At 45.4% G+C, this 16,560-nt stretch overlaps 8 protein-coding genes across 9 annotated transcripts; 3 read left to right on the top strand and 5 right to left on the bottom strand.

Annotated features, from left to right (window-relative positions):
- The first annotated feature begins 27 nt into the window (after positions 1 to 27).
- On the top strand, positions 28 to 1,272 carry LOC136186862 (BTB/POZ domain-containing adapter for CUL3-mediated RhoA degradation protein 3-like). The gene is made up of 4 exons (XM_065974333.1): positions 28 to 280; positions 340 to 599; positions 659 to 711; positions 763 to 1,272. Exons 1-4 carry the CDS (start codon positions 91 to 93, stop codon positions 1,157 to 1,159), a joined length of 900 nt encoding a protein of 299 aa, XP_065830405.1. The 5' UTR covers positions 28 to 90; the 3' UTR covers positions 1,160 to 1,272.
- LOC136186857 (P2X purinoceptor 4-like) lies at positions 1,260 to 3,226 on the bottom strand. The gene is made up of 13 exons (XM_065974327.1): positions 3,086 to 3,226; positions 2,870 to 3,020; positions 2,740 to 2,811; positions 2,599 to 2,674; positions 2,464 to 2,545; positions 2,320 to 2,409; positions 2,112 to 2,259; positions 1,982 to 2,067; positions 1,885 to 1,929; positions 1,747 to 1,837; positions 1,631 to 1,696; positions 1,477 to 1,575; positions 1,260 to 1,416 (listed from the first exon to the last, which is right to left on the bottom strand). Exons 1-13 carry the CDS (start codon positions 3,223 to 3,225, stop codon positions 1,372 to 1,374), a joined length of 1,191 nt encoding a protein of 396 aa, XP_065830399.1. The 5' UTR covers position 3,226; the 3' UTR covers positions 1,260 to 1,371.
- A 52-nt stretch (positions 3,227 to 3,278) lies between these two features.
- On the bottom strand, positions 3,279 to 5,305 carry LOC136186855 (P2X purinoceptor 4-like). 2 transcript variants are annotated; one of them, XM_065974326.1, is made up of 14 exons: positions 5,115 to 5,305; positions 4,901 to 5,045; positions 4,771 to 4,842; positions 4,637 to 4,712; positions 4,501 to 4,588; positions 4,368 to 4,448; positions 4,163 to 4,319; positions 4,023 to 4,108; positions 3,924 to 3,968; positions 3,786 to 3,876; positions 3,664 to 3,729; positions 3,509 to 3,607; positions 3,388 to 3,454; positions 3,279 to 3,336 (listed from the first exon to the last, which is right to left on the bottom strand). In XM_065974326.1, the coding sequence occupies exons 1-13, from the start codon at positions 5,252 to 5,254 to the stop codon at positions 3,404 to 3,406; spliced, it is 1,197 nt and encodes a 398-aa protein (XP_065830398.1). In that variant the 5' UTR covers positions 5,255 to 5,305; the 3' UTR covers positions 3,279 to 3,336; positions 3,388 to 3,403. The 2 variants fall into 2 exon arrangements, with proteins under 2 accessions (XP_065830398.1, XP_065830397.1); XM_065974325.1 differs by having other exon boundaries at positions 3,279 to 3,454; positions 5,115 to 5,303.
- LOC136186868 (RPA-interacting protein B-like) lies at positions 5,258 to 6,367 on the bottom strand. The gene is made up of 8 exons (XM_065974342.1): positions 6,325 to 6,367; positions 6,145 to 6,256; positions 5,989 to 6,082; positions 5,824 to 5,935; positions 5,699 to 5,762; positions 5,580 to 5,641; positions 5,444 to 5,525; positions 5,258 to 5,397 (listed from the first exon to the last, which is right to left on the bottom strand). Exons 2-8 carry the CDS (start codon positions 6,238 to 6,240, stop codon positions 5,368 to 5,370), a joined length of 540 nt encoding a protein of 179 aa, XP_065830414.1. The 5' UTR covers positions 6,241 to 6,256; positions 6,325 to 6,367; the 3' UTR covers positions 5,258 to 5,367.
- Positions 6,368 to 6,407: 40 nt separating this feature from the next.
- Positions 6,408 to 9,885, top strand: LOC136186842 (protein CASP-like). Its single transcript, XM_065974313.1, has 26 exons — positions 6,408 to 6,476; positions 6,528 to 6,638; positions 6,703 to 6,750; positions 6,804 to 6,882; positions 6,935 to 6,993; positions 7,045 to 7,123; positions 7,177 to 7,244; positions 7,300 to 7,355; positions 7,409 to 7,485; positions 7,542 to 7,608; positions 7,665 to 7,878; positions 7,928 to 8,002; positions 8,050 to 8,103; positions 8,157 to 8,209; positions 8,264 to 8,312; positions 8,364 to 8,409; positions 8,458 to 8,508; positions 8,562 to 8,695; positions 8,747 to 8,813; positions 8,877 to 8,971; positions 9,030 to 9,146; positions 9,204 to 9,293; positions 9,356 to 9,412; positions 9,472 to 9,552; positions 9,609 to 9,673; positions 9,731 to 9,885. The coding sequence occupies exons 1-26, from the start codon at positions 6,429 to 6,431 to the stop codon at positions 9,798 to 9,800; spliced, it is 2,010 nt and encodes a 669-aa protein (XP_065830385.1). The 5' UTR covers positions 6,408 to 6,428; the 3' UTR covers positions 9,801 to 9,885.
- LOC136186837 (uncharacterized) lies at positions 9,754 to 14,490 on the bottom strand. The gene is made up of 31 exons (XM_065974307.1): positions 14,390 to 14,490; positions 14,176 to 14,268; positions 14,058 to 14,122; positions 13,924 to 14,009; positions 13,837 to 13,875; positions 13,624 to 13,778; positions 13,486 to 13,575; positions 13,377 to 13,437; positions 13,251 to 13,317; positions 13,139 to 13,205; positions 12,918 to 13,072; positions 12,792 to 12,864; positions 12,662 to 12,735; positions 12,491 to 12,605; positions 12,369 to 12,428; positions 12,298 to 12,322; positions 12,156 to 12,252; positions 12,037 to 12,106; positions 11,897 to 11,982; positions 11,745 to 11,843; positions 11,641 to 11,692; positions 11,546 to 11,593; positions 11,433 to 11,494; positions 11,282 to 11,368; positions 10,867 to 11,227; positions 10,763 to 10,820; positions 10,617 to 10,715; positions 10,449 to 10,568; positions 10,304 to 10,396; positions 10,072 to 10,247; positions 9,754 to 10,013 (listed from the first exon to the last, which is right to left on the bottom strand). The coding sequence occupies exons 1-31, from the start codon at positions 14,450 to 14,452 to the stop codon at positions 9,858 to 9,860; spliced, it is 2,952 nt and encodes a 983-aa protein (XP_065830379.1). The 5' UTR covers positions 14,453 to 14,490; the 3' UTR covers positions 9,754 to 9,857.
- Positions 14,489 to 16,018, top strand: LOC136186858 (replication factor C subunit 5-like). Its single transcript, XM_065974328.1, has 7 exons — positions 14,489 to 14,599; positions 14,649 to 14,785; positions 14,831 to 14,984; positions 15,046 to 15,205; positions 15,269 to 15,350; positions 15,407 to 15,614; positions 15,667 to 16,018. Exons 1-7 carry the CDS (start codon positions 14,500 to 14,502, stop codon positions 15,846 to 15,848), a joined length of 1,023 nt encoding a protein of 340 aa, XP_065830400.1. The 5' UTR covers positions 14,489 to 14,499; the 3' UTR covers positions 15,849 to 16,018.
- On the bottom strand, positions 14,568 to 16,539 carry LOC136186870 (zinc finger SWIM domain-containing protein 7-like). The gene is made up of 9 exons (XM_065974344.1): positions 16,467 to 16,539; positions 16,395 to 16,419; positions 16,236 to 16,338; positions 16,105 to 16,183; positions 16,023 to 16,048; positions 15,676 to 15,974; positions 15,450 to 15,583; positions 15,308 to 15,402; positions 14,568 to 15,258 (listed from the first exon to the last, which is right to left on the bottom strand). The coding sequence occupies exons 1-6, from the start codon at positions 16,531 to 16,533 to the stop codon at positions 15,867 to 15,869; spliced, it is 408 nt and encodes a 135-aa protein (XP_065830416.1). The 5' UTR covers positions 16,534 to 16,539; the 3' UTR covers positions 14,568 to 15,258; positions 15,308 to 15,402; positions 15,450 to 15,583; positions 15,676 to 15,866.
- Between the last annotated feature and the right edge of the window lie 21 nt (positions 16,540 to 16,560).

Below are 16,560 nucleotides of genomic sequence, written 5' to 3'. Positions count from 1 at the left end.
ACGTTACGTCATTAGGAGTATCAACCAGGGGCACAACTTCTAAATATAGCCACAGACGCGCTCTCGTACCTGAGAGGAGCGGAGAACGAAATGTCCGACCTGCCGCCTCCAGCCGTCTCGTCGGCTCAACTCGTTCGCTACTCGTCGACGCACGGCGAGTACGTCCGTCTCAACATCGGCGGCACGCTCTTCTACACGACGACGGGAACGCTCACGAAGCACGACAGCATGCTCAAGGCCATGTTCAGCGGTCGAATGGACGTGCTGCTCGATTCCGAAGGCGAGTCTCCGCGGCGTGCGCTAACAGTGACGTCAAAAAAATCTTACCCCTTTCTCAAGGATGGGTTCTCATCGATCGGTGCGGCAAGCACTTCGCGAAGATTTTGAACTATTTTCGAGACAGTTCGACGCCGCTGCCCGAGGCGCAACAAGATTTGGAAGAATTGCTCGCCGAGGCAAAGTATTACCTCATTGAAGATCTTGAAAGGCAGATTCAAACGAGATTGATGATGCTGCGCGATCCGTGTCCGCCGATGACGTACGTTCCCGTGCTCACAGCATCAGGTCAACTCCAGAAGATACTGGAAAATTCTCGCAAAGTAGAAAAAATCGTGAATACTTAATAAATAAATATTGGCTTACACGCTTTGTGACGTAGCCTGTCGTTCGTCTCATGTACAACCGAAGCAATAACAAGTACTCCTATACGAGGTATTGATACTGTGTGAATGTGCGAATAGTTGTGGTAAATTCTTGCCGTAGCAACTCCGACGAAAATTTGTTAAAAAACATTGAGCTATTCGATCGGCTCTGCGTCAAGTTTGCCAGTCGCGTCATGTTCGTCAAAGACGTTGTCGGCACGTCCGAAATCTGCTGCTGGACATTCTATGGGCACGGGAAAAAAGTCGCTGAGATTTGTTGCGAATCAATTGTTTACGCGACGGAGAAGAAGCAGACGAAAATCGAATTTCCCGAGACGAAAATCTATGAGGAGTCGTTGAATTTGATGCTGTTCGAGGAGCGCTCCCGCGACATCGATCGAGCGTCGGCGGCGCACAACGCGCACGGACGACGATTGGCGACCATGTCGACGATGCCGCCAAACAGCAAGATGGCGCTGCGACGATTCGCCGAAGACGACGATGCTGTTTTGTATTAGAAAGAAAACGGTGATAGTACATTACGTGCATTTCTACGTTTTTTTTGTTGTAGCCTTGATGAGATGTACGTGTAAGGGGAAGATAGGATTACTTATTACATACGTGATAGCAATTCTTCTTTTTTCATTTTTCGTACGGAAGCTGCTCCCGCTGCTGGGCACTATTGCATAGGAGAAAGAGTACAAAAAAAGGGTCATCAGAGACTGCAACGTCAGTCTTCATCTTTCTTGCTAGCTTTGATTTCGACAAAGCCAAGCTACACGTGCGCAAGATACGATGACAACGCAATGCACGTGTAAGCAAAAGATTAGCGTACCAGAGACTCTTCGTCTTCAATCATCTGGTACTTGTTGTCCCTGTAGTACTGTCTTCGCTTTACGACATACAAGACAAGCAGATCGCACAGCACAGTGCTCTAGATAAATAGAAAACGAAAGTGAATCACTCCTTACGTCCCCTTCCTCCCTTACAATTCCCAACAGAGCTATGCCTGAACCGATGTTGAGAAAGAGCGGTACAACGCTAAATTTTCCTGCCTAGTAAACACACTGTAGTGGGCACACAAAGCAAACAATCAATCGCCTACCTCTCCACTAACAAGTATTTGGAATCGTATTCCGTACGCTTTAGTTAGCTGACGATGCATTACTCCATCAACCACATAGTTTATTGCGTGCCTGAGGAAGGCACGTTACGAAGATCAGCTACCGTTTAATTAACCAACCGAAAACTGTAGCCTGGTGCAACAGAGGAATTTGCGTTGTCAAGTCTGCAATGGCTTTTTTGATTACTGAGCATGCAAGTATACTAGTATAAATAACCTTTTGAACTCGTACTGCGGACGACAGTTGGATGAAGAGTAGTCCAAATTGCATTCCCACTTGATGAAAATGCCCATGACTCCTCCCTAACATGCCATTTCAATGATGGTTTATGATTCTACAAGCCTACTTTTAGGGCGATATCATTGTAGTCCACTTTTGCCTCTTCGAGCATCGTATCGAGCCGAAATATTGGACAAAATCGTCGAAGCGGATCGTGACTGTCATATGTGCAGTTTTGCAAGAACGTGCTATTGGTGGCATTTAGAATGTTGCTTCTGTACGCACGGAAGGGAAGAATCGTCAAAACTAAAAAGTTTCACCAGACAATCACCTACTTATAGAAACCGAATTTCTCAAACTGGATGTTGTTCTTAATCAAGAGAGTAAAATTCAATGGATAGTTACCAAGCGATGGAACAGTATCACTAGAAAAAAAATCGAATACAACTTACGCGTCTTTTGCACGAGATTGCTCCAACCTGTTACTATCATTTTCCACTGGGCACCAAGCATAAACAAGACAAGTCTCTGTTGTTAGATCACAAGTGCCAGTTCTCCAACCTTAGAAGAAAACAACGATGAGAAAGCGCAGATACAAGTAGCCAGAGTCGAACCATTCCCATTTGGAACTGGAGTATCTGCCGGACAATCAGAATCAACTGTACAACGACCAGCAGCCACATTGTAATCCTAAAGATTCTATTAGATACAACCACCCAACCACCCATCCATAGTAGGCAGATCTTTGCGATTACCTCAGGACAGACACCGCGAGTCTGATTCCTCGTTACGAGAGCATTCGTCGTGACAAAAACGGCGTCGGTTTGCTATCGTCGCGCGGACACCGCTAGATTCCAATTAAATACTACCCAATTTCTCTCCTACTTCGGGCGGCACGACGTAGTCGGCGACGTCCCACACGTTCGGAGTTTCTTGACCTTCTTCTTGCACGAGAGCGACCCCTTTCATCTTCGTTGTCACTGAACTGAGCACGGTGTCCGTTTCCTGATAGCCTTTCTCTAGAACGATGACATATCTGCCCCGGCACGAGGTCGGTCTTATCGTTCGAAGGCTCTCTCTTGCTCTTGCTCTCGTTCTAACCCGATGATGTAGACGATGACGACGAGCTGTACGAGTCGGTAAATGAAGCCGATTTTCTGATTGCGTATGTGAATCAATTTGGACGTATCGTATTCGAAGAGAGCGCCCGACGTGGACTCGCAGCAACGACGACACGCCATTCGATTTGTGATTGCACCGCCGAACTGCGAAAGTGTAGCGCGAGTGCACAATGTGGGCTAAATTCTTTCCCGTATTACGCACTGTCAATACGTAATGTATCTGCGGGAGAACTACAAAGGCTAAATAATAACGAGATTAGCGCCACAGAGACCAGCGCTTACTTGCACAAAAATTGCGTCATTCTTCAACCTTCTTATAATCTTGCAAGTTCTTTTCTTTGGGCCCAAACTACTCGCAAACAAACTCTTTTTCTTACGAAGCTAAGCAACAAGAGACACTCACCAGTGCTTCTTCGTCTTCGATTGTTTCGTACTTGTTGTCCTTGTAGTATTTCCTTCTCTTTACGACGTACAGAACAAGCAGATCACACAACACCGTACTCTGTCAATGAACAGATATAATAGTATGATAACGTTTCCGCAGGAAATCTCGCTCACTATTCCCAAAAGAGCTATTCCAGAGCCAATGTTTAGAAATAGTGGAACGACGCTAAATCTTCCAGCCTAAAAGAATCCCATCTCCTCGCTTCATGCGTTTGTTCCTCCTAGAGATTACTTACCGTCCCACTGACAAGTATCTGAAATCGTATGCCATACGCTTTGACAAGCTGTCGATACTTTACCCCGTTCACAAAATAATAGATTGGGTAGCTGAATCAAACTAATTATGATTGACAACAGAAAATCAGAGATGATACCGGAAACTGTAGCCCGGTGCAATGGCAGCTTTTGCATTATCAAGCCTACGCAGAAACGAGACTCGTTCCTAAACACTAAGTCCTCTAATCTAAGAGCACCTTTTGAATTTGTATTTAGGTTCACAGTGAGAGGTGGAGTAGTCCAAGTTACAATTCCACGTGATGAAAATGCCCATGATGCCACCCTAGCACACATTTATCGATTTTTTTTGAATTTCTATTTGCGTCACGTAGCATGCCTTAAGGGCTATCGGTTCGTAGTCTTCGTTTGCTTCATCTAAAATGGTTCCAAGTCGAAAGATGGGACAATATTGAAATTGAGGATCCGAGGCATTATATGTGCAGTTTCGAAGAAACGATATGTTTACGCCGCTTGTAGCTTCCAGTACGTTGCTCCTAAAAACTTCCGTCTACATAATCTACTTGACAAATTAATATGGCTACTTGTGAAAATGAAATTTTTCAAACTGAACGTTATTCTTGATAAAAAGAGTAAAATTCTTTGGATCATCTCCAAGCAGAGGCCTAAAAACAAGTCGATACAGGAAAGAATAGCATTGTGCTATAAAGTACAGACGTTGACGGGCCCACATCAGTCTCCGTGGGACACCAAGCATAGATAAAACACGTGTGAGTCGAATTATCACACGTGCCGTTTCTCCAACCTGAAGAAAAAGAGATAAAGAAAGTTGCAAACGTCGTGAAACTTCTACCGTTTCCATTTCGAACTGGAGTGTCAGCTGGGCAATCAGCGTCAAAGTCACAGGAACCGGCAGCAACATATGAATCCTGGAAAAGCGAGTCCGTCACCTACTGTACAGTAGAGCCCCACTACAAGTAGGTTCACCTCAGGACAAACACCGTATGTCTGATTTTCCGTTATAATGGCATTTGTAGTGACGAAGACGGAGTCCGTTTGCTAGAGACGCAGTGTGCATAACGTATCAGAAAGGTAAACCTGTCATTTTTTTTCCTACTTGAGGAGGCACAACGTAGTCGGCAACGTCCCAAATCGCATCCGTATGATTTCCTTTCACCAGCGCCATTCCTTTCATTTTCGCCGTCACCGAACTTAGGACGGTGTCCGTCTCTTGGTAGCCTTTTTTTATAACGATGACGTATCTGGCGTTGACACAGGATCAAGAGAACGAATAGTCTTTGCCGGACCGGGGCCGGGGCCTTACTGTCTACCCGATGATGTAGACGATGACTCCCAGTTGCACGAGTCTGTAGATGAGTCCGATCTTTTGATTACGAATGTGCACGAGCTTCGACGTGTTGTAGTCCAACAGGGCGGAGGAAACTACGCCACAGACGCGACTGCACGCCATGTCTCCAAAAGGACCACGTGCGCTAGGCCTACTATAAATAATCTATGGAGCTATGGAGTAATCTATGGTCTCCCTGCTATGGTCTACAATAAATTCCCACAAATCCATTCAGCTTAGACAACAATTCCTACAAAGTTGCAATTCTAAAAGAGAAAGATTAGCGTAGAGAAGAAAAGAGACCGTGCTCACATTGCACTTCACCAAAAGATGAATTCTAGACATATTTGGCAATGTTTGCAAAGAAAACTCTAGCTGAAGCAGACACTGAGAGCTAAGACATAAGAAGATTAGGATAGCAGCGTGTACACCCGTGCTCGGGAGTTACCTATGTTCGCTGTGGAGGTCTTCAAGCTGAGTCCTAACGTACGACAGTCCAATACAGTCCTGCTACAAAATGAATAGAAATAGAATACATAGTATTAGCTAAACGTTTTTCTTCTGTACCTCTGTGTCTATGGCAACCCCGCACGAGCATTTTATCACTGATCCTACTTGATAAAGATAGTTCCTACGTGTTGCAGGCAAAGTACATAAGCAATCAAGATCCTTCGTTCCTTATTAGGGCATACGTTCTGCACAGTGGACAAACCACCAAATCTTTTTCTACTACATTTAAACGTGCCGCCGCCTCTTCTTCTTCTACTGAACTACGAGTCAGCTCCTCCTCCAACAGAAGAACAGCTACACAGTAAGCCACTCTTTATAAGAGTCATATCGTTCGTTAGAGAGCGTGCCTGCTTCCTGTATTTCTGCCTGCAGTGCTACGTCACTACATATCAGTCTATCAATATCGTCACAAGGCCAATCAGTAAATGAATGTCCAATACCCTTGAAAAAAATTCTTATAATTAGTATTGATACAGAAGGAGCTATTTAATTTTCTACTCTACCTCTTCTTCCATTATTTCTTCTTTCAGCTGTAGCGCTTCTTCTCTGATCAATTGAATCACATTATCGTCGCTAGTAAGATCACGATTTTGACTCATCCTCCTGTCTCGACTCCTTCGAACGCGTTCCAAGCATCTCTAGCGTTTAGAGCTCCAACGCAAGAATTAAAAATATGCTTCTACCTGTCTGACTGCCTCCTTGAAGGGCAGACCTTTCGCTTTGAACGCGTTCAATCGATTTGGCAGCATATTTACCTTTAGCGTACGTTAGAATACACAACAAAAGGATGTCCGTGCTCGATTACTGGAGAGTTTTCGACTTGCCTCGTCTGCAGGTGAGGAACAAATAGACGAGAAAACCTTTTCAGTGCCGTGTTTCTCGTCAGAATGACCTCGACGTGACGGCAAGCGAAATAGCGACGCGTCAAGACGAATCGGAAACGTCGCGCCGACGCCTCGTCGAATTGAGTCGAGAGTTCAAGAAAACAGTGCCTGAGGTGTGCCTCAATGCGCGCGCACCTACAGTAGAAAAAAATTAATGAATTAATCGGATTAAAACAGGATTCGAGAAAGCAGGTGGCACCATTGCTGAAAAGTTTTCAGGCAGAAGTTCGTTGGGGGGCGTGGTACTGTCGTTTTTTGAGTGGGGCAAGCTGATGTAGGTTGACTCGTTGTCACGGCGAAGTAAAGCGGCCGAGACAGCATTTTTGAATATATACAGAAAAGTTGCTGATGCTCCAGGTGAAGTCTGGACTGTGCGTGCTTGTGCTTGTTTTTCTGATGTTCATGGCAGATCCCACTGCTGCATTGGAGCAGGTGGCGTCCCAACAAAGGAGGATAGATTCTTTACAGGTTGACCCAGTATCGTTTATTGTGTTTGTGAGAGAGAGATGATTGCTGCAGGCTTTTGAGATTGAGAATAAGAAGCTGAAAGAGACTCTTGCTGAGTACAATAGCGAGTTTGCCCAAGTGAAGAATCAAGGCAAGCTCATATGACAACGTCACTTGCACACGTCCATCGTAGCCCTTGTGTAGAGGTTACTATTGGTTGTCTAAAAGAAAAGATTAGAGAGATGGAGGACAGGCGAGAAGAAGATATGGCGGTAATGCGACCAAAACAGGTAGATTGTCATACTTGATGAAAGAATTCCCGGAAAGGCTCTGGTGCAAGAAAAAGTGAAAGAGCTTCAACTTGAACACACGGCTGCTGAAAGGCGCGGAAAGAGTTTTATCCAATCATCGTTTCTTGTCAATTTTGCACTTACAGGGCTTTGCAGGAGACGCAAGTCGCCGTTGCCACAAAGTTGGGCGAGGCAGAGCAGAGGATCGTTGCCTTGCAAACGGGTAAGCCAACTCGGAAGAAACGCGATGGATCGACACCGGCTTCTTTTCCCATTCAGCTCTCAACGCCGCCCAGTCGGAAGTGCTCGACCTCAAATCGAAATACGACGAAGATCTAGCTGCAAAGTGAGCGGTGAACCATACATAGCTCGTATACTTACTTAGTCTCTTGCGTTGTCCAGGACGTCCGAGGTCTCTATTGTCATAACCGATCTCGAGCGGTCGAATCATAGGGCGCTGGTTGCCGAAAAAGAACTCGAGTTGCTTCAGGAGAGCGTCAAAATGGATCAGCAGGCGCAACGCGAGGAAGCGTTGATGAGTTCGAGCATGCAAACGAGCATGGCCAGCATGTCGCAAACGACCATGGAGCTTGAGCTTGCCGCCAAAGAACGCGAGGTGAGCCGTTAGAGAGTTGAACTTACTTTTGTCGCAATCGTTTCTGCAGATAGCCCAACTTGTCTCTGATGTCCAGCGTTTGCAAGGAGCTATGACGAAATTAAAAGACGGCGAGGCTAATAAAGTAAGTCGTTTCTTTTTACCTTGTGCCGAAATACTGACGTTTCTTAGGTTGTTGTGTTGGAAGAAAGACTCGGCGCCCAGGCTGCCGTCATAGAGAGCCTGGTGTGTTGAAAATCGGACTGTTTTAGAGGCTTTGCGACTCTTTTTTTGACTAGGAAGGAAAGCTTGTTGAGCAGCAAGACTACGAAGAAATGAAAAGAGAATTAAGGTTGCTTTACCGACAATACTGTCGGAAAGTGCTCACGTTTTTTTTGTTCATCAGCATATTGAAGTCTATGGAGTTCTCGTCATCTGAAGAAGAAGAAAAAGAAGTAGGAGCTTTGTACTGGCAAGTGGCAACATCGATCACGCAATTGTTGTAGGGAAAAGCCAAGACTCTTGAAGCGTTGCTGATAGCAAAGAATAGAAGTACGCTCGTTCAATTTTTCCACTTTCTAAAATCAATTTCCGCTCCAGAACTTCAGTCTGAGAACACAAAACTTCGACTCTCCCAAACAGAGCTACAAAGTAAGCTATTTGCTATTTTCTCACCTTGATTGCTTCTCAGAGCTTATGCCAAGCCCAAGCTGCTGCTCTCCAATCCGAGCTGTCCGAATCAAAAGAAGACAGAGATAAACAGACGACACTGATTCAGCAGCTGGAGTCGGATTTGGCAAACGTTCGCAATTTTCTTCCCGCACGCACCGAAGGAGAGGTAGGAACAGCTTGCATGTGGCCGGCATATCTACAGCGTCGATCCCGATAGGGAGAAGATTGCCGAGACACTGGCGTCACAGTGCTGGCGAAGGCAGCTCAAGATGCAGTCAGCGAAGGCGAGAGAAGACACAATCGATTGGATGATGTATGTCTTGACGTAGAATATTTCAATCTCGCAGTTGATTCGTCGGCTACGACGACAGAGGCGTCGTTGCTTCCTATCATTTCAAGCCAAAGGGAACGATTCCGAATGAGGAATTTGGAGCTCGAAGCGGTGAGTTTCGCCGATGTCTCTTGTTTTCCGCTCGCTTTCACGCGGCCGCGCGTCACAGACGAACAAGCACAAAGAGCAGCTCGTTGCAAGTTTGAAAACAGAAGTCGATTCGCTTCGCTCGGACAACGTTAAGCTCTACGAAAAGATCAAATTTCTTCAAGGCTACCAATCATCAGTATACATATACGCTGTTTCCTATTGATTTTTCAAGTAGCAGACGCGGTGTTTATAGACCGGTGGCACTCGCCACGACGAAACGATCAGCAAGTACTCGGGAGAGTACGAAGCAAGAATGGATCCCTTTTCGGTCTTTAGCAGACGAGTGCGTTGGTATTCTAAGTAGTGTGGTACATATCGACTGACCTCAAGATTGATCTGCTGCAGGAACGAGAAAGACGAATAGTAGACCTGAGTGGACCGGAAAAAGCAACGCTTAACATGGTCTTACCGCGAAGCGGCGCAATTCGTCGCCTTTACTTTTCGCTTTTTGTCTTTTATAGGGGCGTTTCATTCTGTCCAGCAAATTTGCCCGCCTGTTCATATTCTTCTACACGGTTTTTCTGCATTTGCTTGTCTTCGGCGTCAGTTGCCTTTTAAATAAGAAACCAATCATTTCATTATAGAACCGTTTTTGTAGGTACTCTATAAATTGGCTACAACTTCTGCTTGCAAAAGAGATGTCGCTCACGATTGGATGAACAAGTGCGTAGACCTCGCAGTCGCCAGCACTTGACGATATGTGCTCTTCTCTCTGATTAGGTATGCACAGCACATGCAGCAAGCTCACGGACTCGGCCCAGACTTAGCCGGCCTTCACGAAAACGGATAGTACACTAGACTAACTCGTGCTGTAGATTAGAACAGGGTAACTATTTGGTTAAACGAGCTAACAAGGACACGACATGCTTTGCCGATTCAATGCCACCTGGTAACCACGACTTGTCCAAACGTGATCCCAGTAGCCAGCACAAAGGTAGGACCCAGAGCCAGTCGACTGAAAATCGGGCCCAATGAATAAGAAGTCGGGAACGAGATTCGAAAACTATAATCAAAGAGAACTCCCATGTGTTCACTAATGTGCGAGAAAGTGTAAGACTAACGGGTGAACGGGTCATTGGAGGTATCGTTGGGGTGGCCAGGTAAACCACGTCGTTTATTGCCTGGGGAGTATTTCCTGTCAGAATCAAGGCCATTCTGCGCGACGCGTGAATAGCCAGTGCAGATAATCCCACGGAATCGGAATTGCGTCCGAACTTGCAATGACCAAATTCGAAAACTGGAGACGAATTTACCTTTGAGGAATATTCGTGTGACGTACGCGGTCGTAGATACCTCCTTCGCCGTACTTTATTGGCAGCTCCCCTAAAAGCCTCGCCAGAAGGGGATTTTCCTCCGGCTGCCCCAGAAGAATCAAGTTGAAATTCTCTGCGTAGACGACAATGCGGTAGCCTTTCAAACAGCGCTATTATCTACAGACCTAGGGTACTGTTGTCAACTTCTGTATGCTTCACGATCTGAGTCCGAGTGTCGGACGTGAGATGAAATAAATTGGCTATGTATACGGCGTAGTTAAGAAGGGTGGAAGACTTCGAATTTCCTGCGGTCGATGAAGATTAGCGTGAGAATTTCGTTTCCTTAGCATTACCCAGTACTATCATGAAAGGAGCCTCGGCCACTCGCCTCGCTGGGCCATACCGAGTCGCAATTAATGGCAGCAATTCATTCTGACATTTCGTCCATTCGCCTGCACCCCGCCATAATTACAGAATAGAAATCAGTCACTAGTCCTACCTTTATCAGTTTTGACATAGCAAAGATCTTGACTTGGTTCAAATACGAATCCGTCAATCTGTACAAACGTTAAAACCAGATAGCATTGCTAGAATTGATCGTACGTCTATTTTCAAAGCAACCCAGCTCGTGCCTTCCACGCTAAGCATCCTCACGTTCCACGTGGAAATGATAGCCTCACCAACTCCAATTCCCATCTCCACTCTCGACATTCTCATCGGAACGTCTTGCGCCAAGACCTTCAATCCCCTTAGGCTTCCATACGACGCAGGATTGACAACAACCAGTGTATAAGAACGAAGCTTACGACCCCACATATCCGCCGACGACTCGTCGCTGTCATTACCACAGTCTTTAGAATGACAATGACTCGCCTTTGATGATTCGTCGTCGTTCCGCTGTAGTACGCGCGCAACGAAGTCTCTCACAGCCCTGTCGTTATTAACGCCCCCGTCGTTTTCAGCTCTATACGACAGTGAGCTGCAGAGGTCTCGATAATAGCGAAATTATGTAACGTACAGCGTATCCCACCACCAGTGCTCTTTGCCAGGCAATTCTGCGTAGGTTATATTCGCCCCCGATTCATTGAGAAGCCTGTACATTCTTCTACGGTAGCCAAGAAAAAAAAAGAGCAGGTTTATCAGCGTGTTGTCAAAAGCCATCGAACAACCTCATAAAGAACGGATGAACTGTTCTGTCTGCAGCACCAATTCTGGCTAAGACTGGTACGTTCTAATAGACAGCTAGTCTAAGCGCTAATCGCGAGCAACAACTACTGTTTACTTCGAGATTTTTCACGTGAAAGTCGGCTCTATTTTCCGCAACGCTGGCCTAAGAAACAGATACGGTGATCAGACCGAAGTGCTTCACTATCTGACCTCTAAAATTCCTTTGACACTCGGATCAGTGAAGCTAGCGGCTACATCATGTCTAATAAGAAAATTTTTACAAAGATTTCTACGTACGTGGATCTCTAGCTCACTCAAAAAACAGGTTAGAGTCTCCGTACTCTTCCTTACTTATCCAGCCAGCCCCAACGATAAGGCCCAAAGCCTGATCCGGAAAATGCGTAGCCAATTGCCTACGTTAATTAAGATTTCACTGCGTGCACTTTGCTGCTGTTTCAGGCAATACCATGCACCATGGCCTCCCATCGAATGTCCGGCAAACACTACGCGACTAATGTCTGCTAATGGAAGCCAACTAGTCACTTTGGACATCTATGAGAAAAGCGTTCGGCACTAGCTGCTTCACTACCCCTTTTTGCTTTTTACGCGTCTCAGCGCTTCAAGGCTCTCTAAGGCTGTCAGCATGCCTGGACCTTCCCAGTTATGAGCTCCGTGGCTACAAAGCCAGTCACGCGTCTTGTATGCTATTATTGCTTTGGACTAACCGGGTAGGAGCCAATACCCATGCAGAGTCGTAACCAAATAGCCACTTCTTGTTCTTCATCTGCTTGTAGCTGTCAGCTTGATTCTGTGCGGGGACTCCTATTCGAGAATGAAAGAAATTGCTGCAGAGGAGAGCGTACAAACCTGTTCCATGTAGACTTATAAGAACCTACGAATCGTTTTTGTACGCAAAGACCCCCTGTAACATGTCTTACTGGACAACCACTTGAAGGACACTGTTTGCTTCTTGGAGATATAGCAGCAGCGTGTTGAATCTGTAAGATACAATCTCTTCTTAACCGCTGTGCTAAAAACGTCGTTCTTTTCTTTGGATTACTGAGCCATCGTGATCTGAAAATGTAAAAATAAACGATTCGTGTTTCTCACGACATCGCAATTGAATTCCAATCGACTTTGAAGTGAGACCAGAAGCAGAAATCTCAATTTCATAGCTAAAACGTAGAACTCAATAGAATAGAACGCGACAGACGTGCTAGCCTCTCCTCACTCAAGACCCTGACTGCATCTTCGTTTAGCTGAACCTTCATTGGTGTCTGATAATAATATTGGAATGGTTGAAATCTAATGTAGAACTAGACTCAGCTACTGCATGCAAAACTACACTATCTGTTTTTTACCTGACCGGGAGCCACACGAAGAGTACCGTCGATTTTAGCGGAAAGTCCATGCGACTGTCCCAAAAACCGAGCACTACACAATCGTAAGTCATGCGATACATAAAACGCTGCCCATAATTAATTCACCGTATGTCTTTTATCCATTTGCCGCTCATGTGGTTTACGATAGGCAACGGTATGTGACGACCGGCTAACCGGCCTTGCACCAGATCAGGAACAAAGCTCGGCGTGAGCAATTCGTAGCGCAAGGAGCTGCCAGATTTAAACTGACAACGCATAGACTATATGTACGATACGTATGAGCGCCGTAGAAAAACGACCACGGTCAAATCGATTGACCAACCAACCATTTGGACTTTAGCTCTAACGTGAACTGTCAAGTTGTGAATGCCAGAGCTAAGTTCCACTGAAAACCTATTAGGCTTCTGTTATAAGTGTCTTAGTTTGCTCGCATAGTACCAAAATTGGGGTCGTCTGTATATGTCTGACGCCAGTATCTGACCGTCCACGTAGACTGTATGAAAGCCTGCAATTTTTTTAGAATGCCATCTGAAGTGCACGTAAGTCCGCTAGCGGTATACGTACCGGGACATTGAATTAAAATCTGTCCGGTTCTATGCACCGAGAATTCTCCTACTATCCAACCCTTTAGAGAAAAAAGAATTCATAGTCAAATTAAAGTATGGGCACTTACTTGCCACTCCATAATACCAAGAGAGCCCAATGCGGTCACCAAGTCATTCCAATCAATCTTCGGAGATATGATAACAGCGCCGTTTTCATCCTAACAATGATATGAAGGCACAATCGTCGTTACAGTGCAAAACTGTACCGCCGAAATTCTTTTCCACTTCACAATACCATCTGGTGAAAGTTCCGAGAGGTATTTTGGTTTCTCCAGAATGAAGCGCCTATGTGCTGCGTGTATTCCTCCGTAGGTAGCCAACGGGTCACCATCAACTTCTAATTTTCCGATGCAAAATGGCCCTATTTCCAATTACAAAGAAATTTCAATTTGTGCCAACATATTTACGCGCGTTAATACCGATAAAATCCCATTCTTTTATAACAGGACTAACAATTCCTAAATAGTATTCAGCAAGTATGGTCTAATAGTAGGACTGGCGCATACCAGCAAGAGACTTTGCTTCTGAGTAACATGAGCTGCCTAATGATGAGCTCGGCTCAAGAATCTCAATAGATTCGGCAAGATAAGCCCTATAGAAGAATATCATTCATCAGCACACTCCAGCGTCATCAGACTACCAGGAGCCGTAATCTTTTCTGTTTGACGTTAGCCGGTTTGTAAGACAACATATCAAATCTTTGTACTACAGCAGCAATTTATCAGACAAACGGTCAACGTTTTTGCAATACGAGTTACCTTCTGGCTGTATCTCAATATCTTTAGGTCACGAGGACAATGCTTGGTCTTTGCATCCCCGCAAAATTTTTCCTCGACTTTCTTCAACACATTCTGTAAAAACGCATCAATCGGAGAGAATGAACGGTCAACGATAGCATCTCCCCTCTACTGTACACCATGGGGAACCCCAAAGTACAGAGCAGTTCTCCGTAGGCACCCTTCCCTAGCTCACAGTTTTGCTGCAAACAGAGGCCAGCAGCAGCGCCAAAACAACTCCCAAATAGCCAACGAACATGTTTACGTGCTAACGCACGTGACTTTTACCCCGGTTACTAGAGTAGCATGGCAGCTCGGACGGCTCCAGTGAACCTTCCGTGGGTTGAAAAGTATCGACCGCGCAGTCTTGGAGATCTTATCTCGCATCAGGAAATTCTGGGAACGAGTAAACGATGCAATAACACGTCGATACGCTTGAAAATTATTGCGTGCAGTCGAAAGGTTCATCGAAGGCGACAAATTGCCGCATCTCCTATTCTACGGTCCTCCCGGCACGGGAAAGACGTCGACGATACTTGCATGTGCAAGAAAACTCTATTCGGACAAGCAATTCGGTTCGATGGTTCTGGAGGTGACAGGCACTTCTCCCCTGCGAGATTATGACTATTCCCTTTAGTTGAATGCGTCAGATGACCGAGGCATTGGAATTGTTCGCGGTCCCATATTGAGTTTTGCCAGCACGAAGACAATATTTCGGTCCGGATTCAAATTGGTGATTCTCGACGAAGCGGATGCGATGACGCGCGACGCGCAGAATGCGCTTAGACGAAGTAGAAAAGTCTTCAAAGAAGAAAATTTCACCATTTTGGGGGAAATGTCTCTTTTGCTTAGTTGTCGAGAAATACACGGAAAACACTCGCTTCTGCTTCATATGCAATTACCTGTCAAAAATCATACCCGCGCTGCAGTCTCGTTGTACGCGATTTCGATTTGGACCGCTGACCGTGGAGCAGATGAAGCCCAGACTAGAGCACATTATTAGAGAAGAAAAGTAGAAGTTCTTTTTCCCCTGTTTACGACTTTTTTTTTTGGTTTGACTTCTTCCTATACGTAGAGTCACAGTCACTGACGATGGCGTGAAAGCTCTTCTTACATTAGCCAAGGGAGATATGAGACGATCTATCAACGTTCTTCAGGTTTTCTTAGAATTTACTGATATTCGCTCGTTTCATTTGCCTTTTCGCGTTTCTAGAGTACTTCTATGGCTTACGAGATAGTGAACGAAGACAACGTACATCTTTGCGCGGGGCATCCTCTGTCGGGCGATATTGTCAATATAATCACGTGGCTCCTGAATGAGAATTTCTCAATGGCTTATAGGCGAATAGTTGAACTGAAAACGATGAAGGGCTTGGCATTGAATGACATCCTGACAGAAGTTCATGCGTTTGTGATCAAAAGTACAACTTCAATCCCCTTTTTTAATTAAACTAGGAATGTTTTTTTTTTCAGTTGACTTACCTCAATCGGTCATTATCTACCTCTTGGACAAAATGGCTGAAGTGGAGCATCGCCTTGCAGCGAATACAGACGAGAAAATTCAGCTGAGCTCACTGGTTGCGGCGTTTCAAGTAGCACGAAATGCAGCAGTTAAATTAAAGGCGGAGTCCGAAGAAATCAAAGATGAACCTTGATGCGTTTATAGCTTAACTTCACGCTAGACTTTCAGTAAGAAGAGATTCCATATCGCTGTCAGATATCTCACGAGCCGTGCAGGCATCCAAAGCTACGCTCAAGTGCATTGCCAATACATGTTTACACTAAAAGCAAATTCCATTAATAAATAAATCTTTGTCGCTCCAACATACCATTAGAACGTCTCTCTTCACTAGAACTACATTAGGGGAAGTTATCATCACATGAGAAGGAGGAGGTACTTCAGCTGCTTGCCTGTATAGACATATGATGGGCAGGTACAGTAGTTGCTGTTCAAGAGACAAGTATAGACGTCTCCGCTACTTCCGACTACCTGGAGGCTGAATTCTAAATACCTTCTAATGAATGGTATCTACTGTATGTACTTTGAATGTCGATCTGCCACTGGGACACGTATATTTGGTCACGGATTTCTTGTCTACGAGGTCCAAGGCGTATACGAGGGACTGTCCGAATATGCAGTTCAAACTTCTCAATAGAAAAAATGCCTCGAGCGTTGACGAAAACGCTTGTTTATTCCTTACGCAGAAAGCAAGCTGTCGCTTAGGCCTATTGTAGTCGTAAACGTCTTAGCCTTTGATCGGATTACTACGTACCGTTCTCGTTCGACTCCTTCTCCTTTCTGACTTCGGAGAACAGCTCCTCGGCGATCTTGTCCAACATCACACGGGACCCTGTCGGCACGCCTCC

Source organism: Oscarella lobularis, chromosome 5 (assembly GCF_947507565.1).
Source record: "Oscarella lobularis chromosome 5, ooOscLobu1.1, whole genome shotgun sequence".
Taxonomy (NCBI): Eukaryota; Metazoa; Porifera; class Homoscleromorpha; order Homosclerophorida; family Oscarellidae; genus Oscarella; species Oscarella lobularis.
The sequence above is the reverse complement of the archived record's forward strand: the minus strand, read 5'-3'. Positions and strand labels throughout refer to the sequence as shown.

What these genes read in the sequence shown, in the direction of transcription:
- LOC136186858 (XM_065974328.1), top strand. Translation starts at nt 14,500, where the DNA reads ATGGCAGCTCGGACGGCTCCAGTGAACCTTCCGTGGGTTGAAAAGTAT. An exon ending in GATCTATCAACGTTCTTCAG is followed by an intron (nt 15,351 to 15,406) that starts GTTTTCTTAGAA and finishes TCGCGTTTCTAG; the next exon opens with AGTACTTCTATGGCTTACGA. An exon ending in TCATGCGTTTGTGATCAAAA is followed by an intron (nt 15,615 to 15,666) that starts GTACAACTTCAA and finishes TTTTTTTTTCAG; the next exon opens with TTGACTTACCTCAATCGGTC.
- LOC136186870 (XM_065974344.1), bottom strand. Translation starts at nt 16,533, where the DNA reads ATGTTGGACAAGATCGCCGAGGAGCTGTTCTCCGAAGTCAGAAAGGAG. An exon ending in GTGGCAGATCGACATTCAAA is followed by an intron (nt 16,184 to 16,235) that starts GTACATACAGTA and finishes TTCAGCCTCCAG; the next exon opens with GTAGTCGGAAGTAGCGGAGA. An exon ending in TGAAGAGAGACGTTCTAATG is followed by an intron (nt 15,975 to 16,022) that starts GTATGTTGGAGC and finishes ATTTGCTTTTAG; the next exon opens with TGTAAACATGTATTGGCAAT.
- LOC136186868 (XM_065974342.1), bottom strand. Translation starts at nt 6,240, where the DNA reads ATGAGTCAAAATCGTGATCTTACTAGCGACGATAATGTGATTCAATTG. An exon ending in GGCAGAAATACAGGAAGCAG is followed by an intron (nt 5,936 to 5,988) that starts GCACGCTCTCTA and finishes CTTACTGTGTAG; the next exon opens with CTGTTCTTCTGTTGGAGGAG. An exon ending in GACCTCCACAGCGAACATAG is followed by an intron (nt 5,526 to 5,579) that starts GTAACTCCCGAG and finishes CTTATGTCTTAG; the next exon opens with CTCTCAGTGTCTGCTTCAGC.
- LOC136186862 (XM_065974333.1), top strand. Translation starts at nt 91, where the DNA reads ATGTCCGACCTGCCGCCTCCAGCCGTCTCGTCGGCTCAACTCGTTCGC. An exon ending in CGTGCTGCTCGATTCCGAAG is followed by an intron (nt 281 to 339) that starts GCGAGTCTCCGC and finishes CCCTTTCTCAAG; the next exon opens with GATGGGTTCTCATCGATCGG. An exon ending in TACTGGAAAATTCTCGCAAA is followed by an intron (nt 600 to 658) that starts GTAGAAAAAATC and finishes TTTGTGACGTAG; the next exon opens with CCTGTCGTTCGTCTCATGTA.
- LOC136186837 (XM_065974307.1), bottom strand. Translation starts at nt 14,452, where the DNA reads ATGTTCGTTGGCTATTTGGGAGTTGTTTTGGCGCTGCTGCTGGCCTCT. An exon ending in AGTGGAAAAGAATTTCGGCG is followed by an intron (nt 13,576 to 13,623) that starts GTACAGTTTTGC and finishes TATCATTGTTAG; the next exon opens with GATGAAAACGGCGCTGTTAT. An exon ending in CTCCAATGACCCGTTCACCC is followed by an intron (nt 10,014 to 10,071) that starts GTTAGTCTTACA and finishes CTTTGATTATAG; the next exon opens with TTTTCGAATCTCGTTCCCGA.
- LOC136186855 (XM_065974326.1), bottom strand. Translation starts at nt 5,254, where the DNA reads ATGGCGTGCAGTCGCGTCTGTGGCGTAGTTTCCTCCGCCCTGTTGGAC. An exon ending in ACTGATGTGGGCCCGTCAAC is followed by an intron (nt 4,449 to 4,500) that starts GTCTGTACTTTA and finishes ACTTGTTTTTAG; the next exon opens with GCCTCTGCTTGGAGATGATC. An exon ending in AGATACTTGTCAGTGGGACG is followed by an intron (nt 3,730 to 3,785) that starts GTAAGTAATCTC and finishes GGATTCTTTTAG; the next exon opens with GCTGGAAGATTTAGCGTCGT.
- LOC136186857 (XM_065974327.1), bottom strand. Translation starts at nt 3,225, where the DNA reads ATGGCGTGTCGTCGTTGCTGCGAGTCCACGTCGGGCGCTCTCTTCGAA. An exon ending in AAATACTTGTTAGTGGAGAG is followed by an intron (nt 1,697 to 1,746) that starts GTAGGCGATTGA and finishes TGTGTTTACTAG; the next exon opens with GCAGGAAAATTTAGCGTTGT. An exon ending in TTGAAGACGAAGAGTCTCTG is followed by an intron (nt 1,417 to 1,476) that starts GTACGCTAATCT and finishes GCGCACGTGTAG; the next exon opens with CTTGGCTTTGTCGAAATCAA.
- LOC136186842 (XM_065974313.1), top strand. Translation starts at nt 6,429, where the DNA reads ATGTCCGTGCTCGATTACTGGAGAGTTTTCGACTTGCCTCGTCTGCAG. An exon ending in TTCAAGGCTACCAATCATCA is followed by an intron (nt 9,147 to 9,203) that starts GTATACATATAC and finishes CGGTGTTTATAG; the next exon opens with ACCGGTGGCACTCGCCACGA. An exon ending in GCTCACGATTGGATGAACAA is followed by an intron (nt 9,674 to 9,730) that starts GTGCGTAGACCT and finishes CTCTCTGATTAG; the next exon opens with GTATGCACAGCACATGCAGC.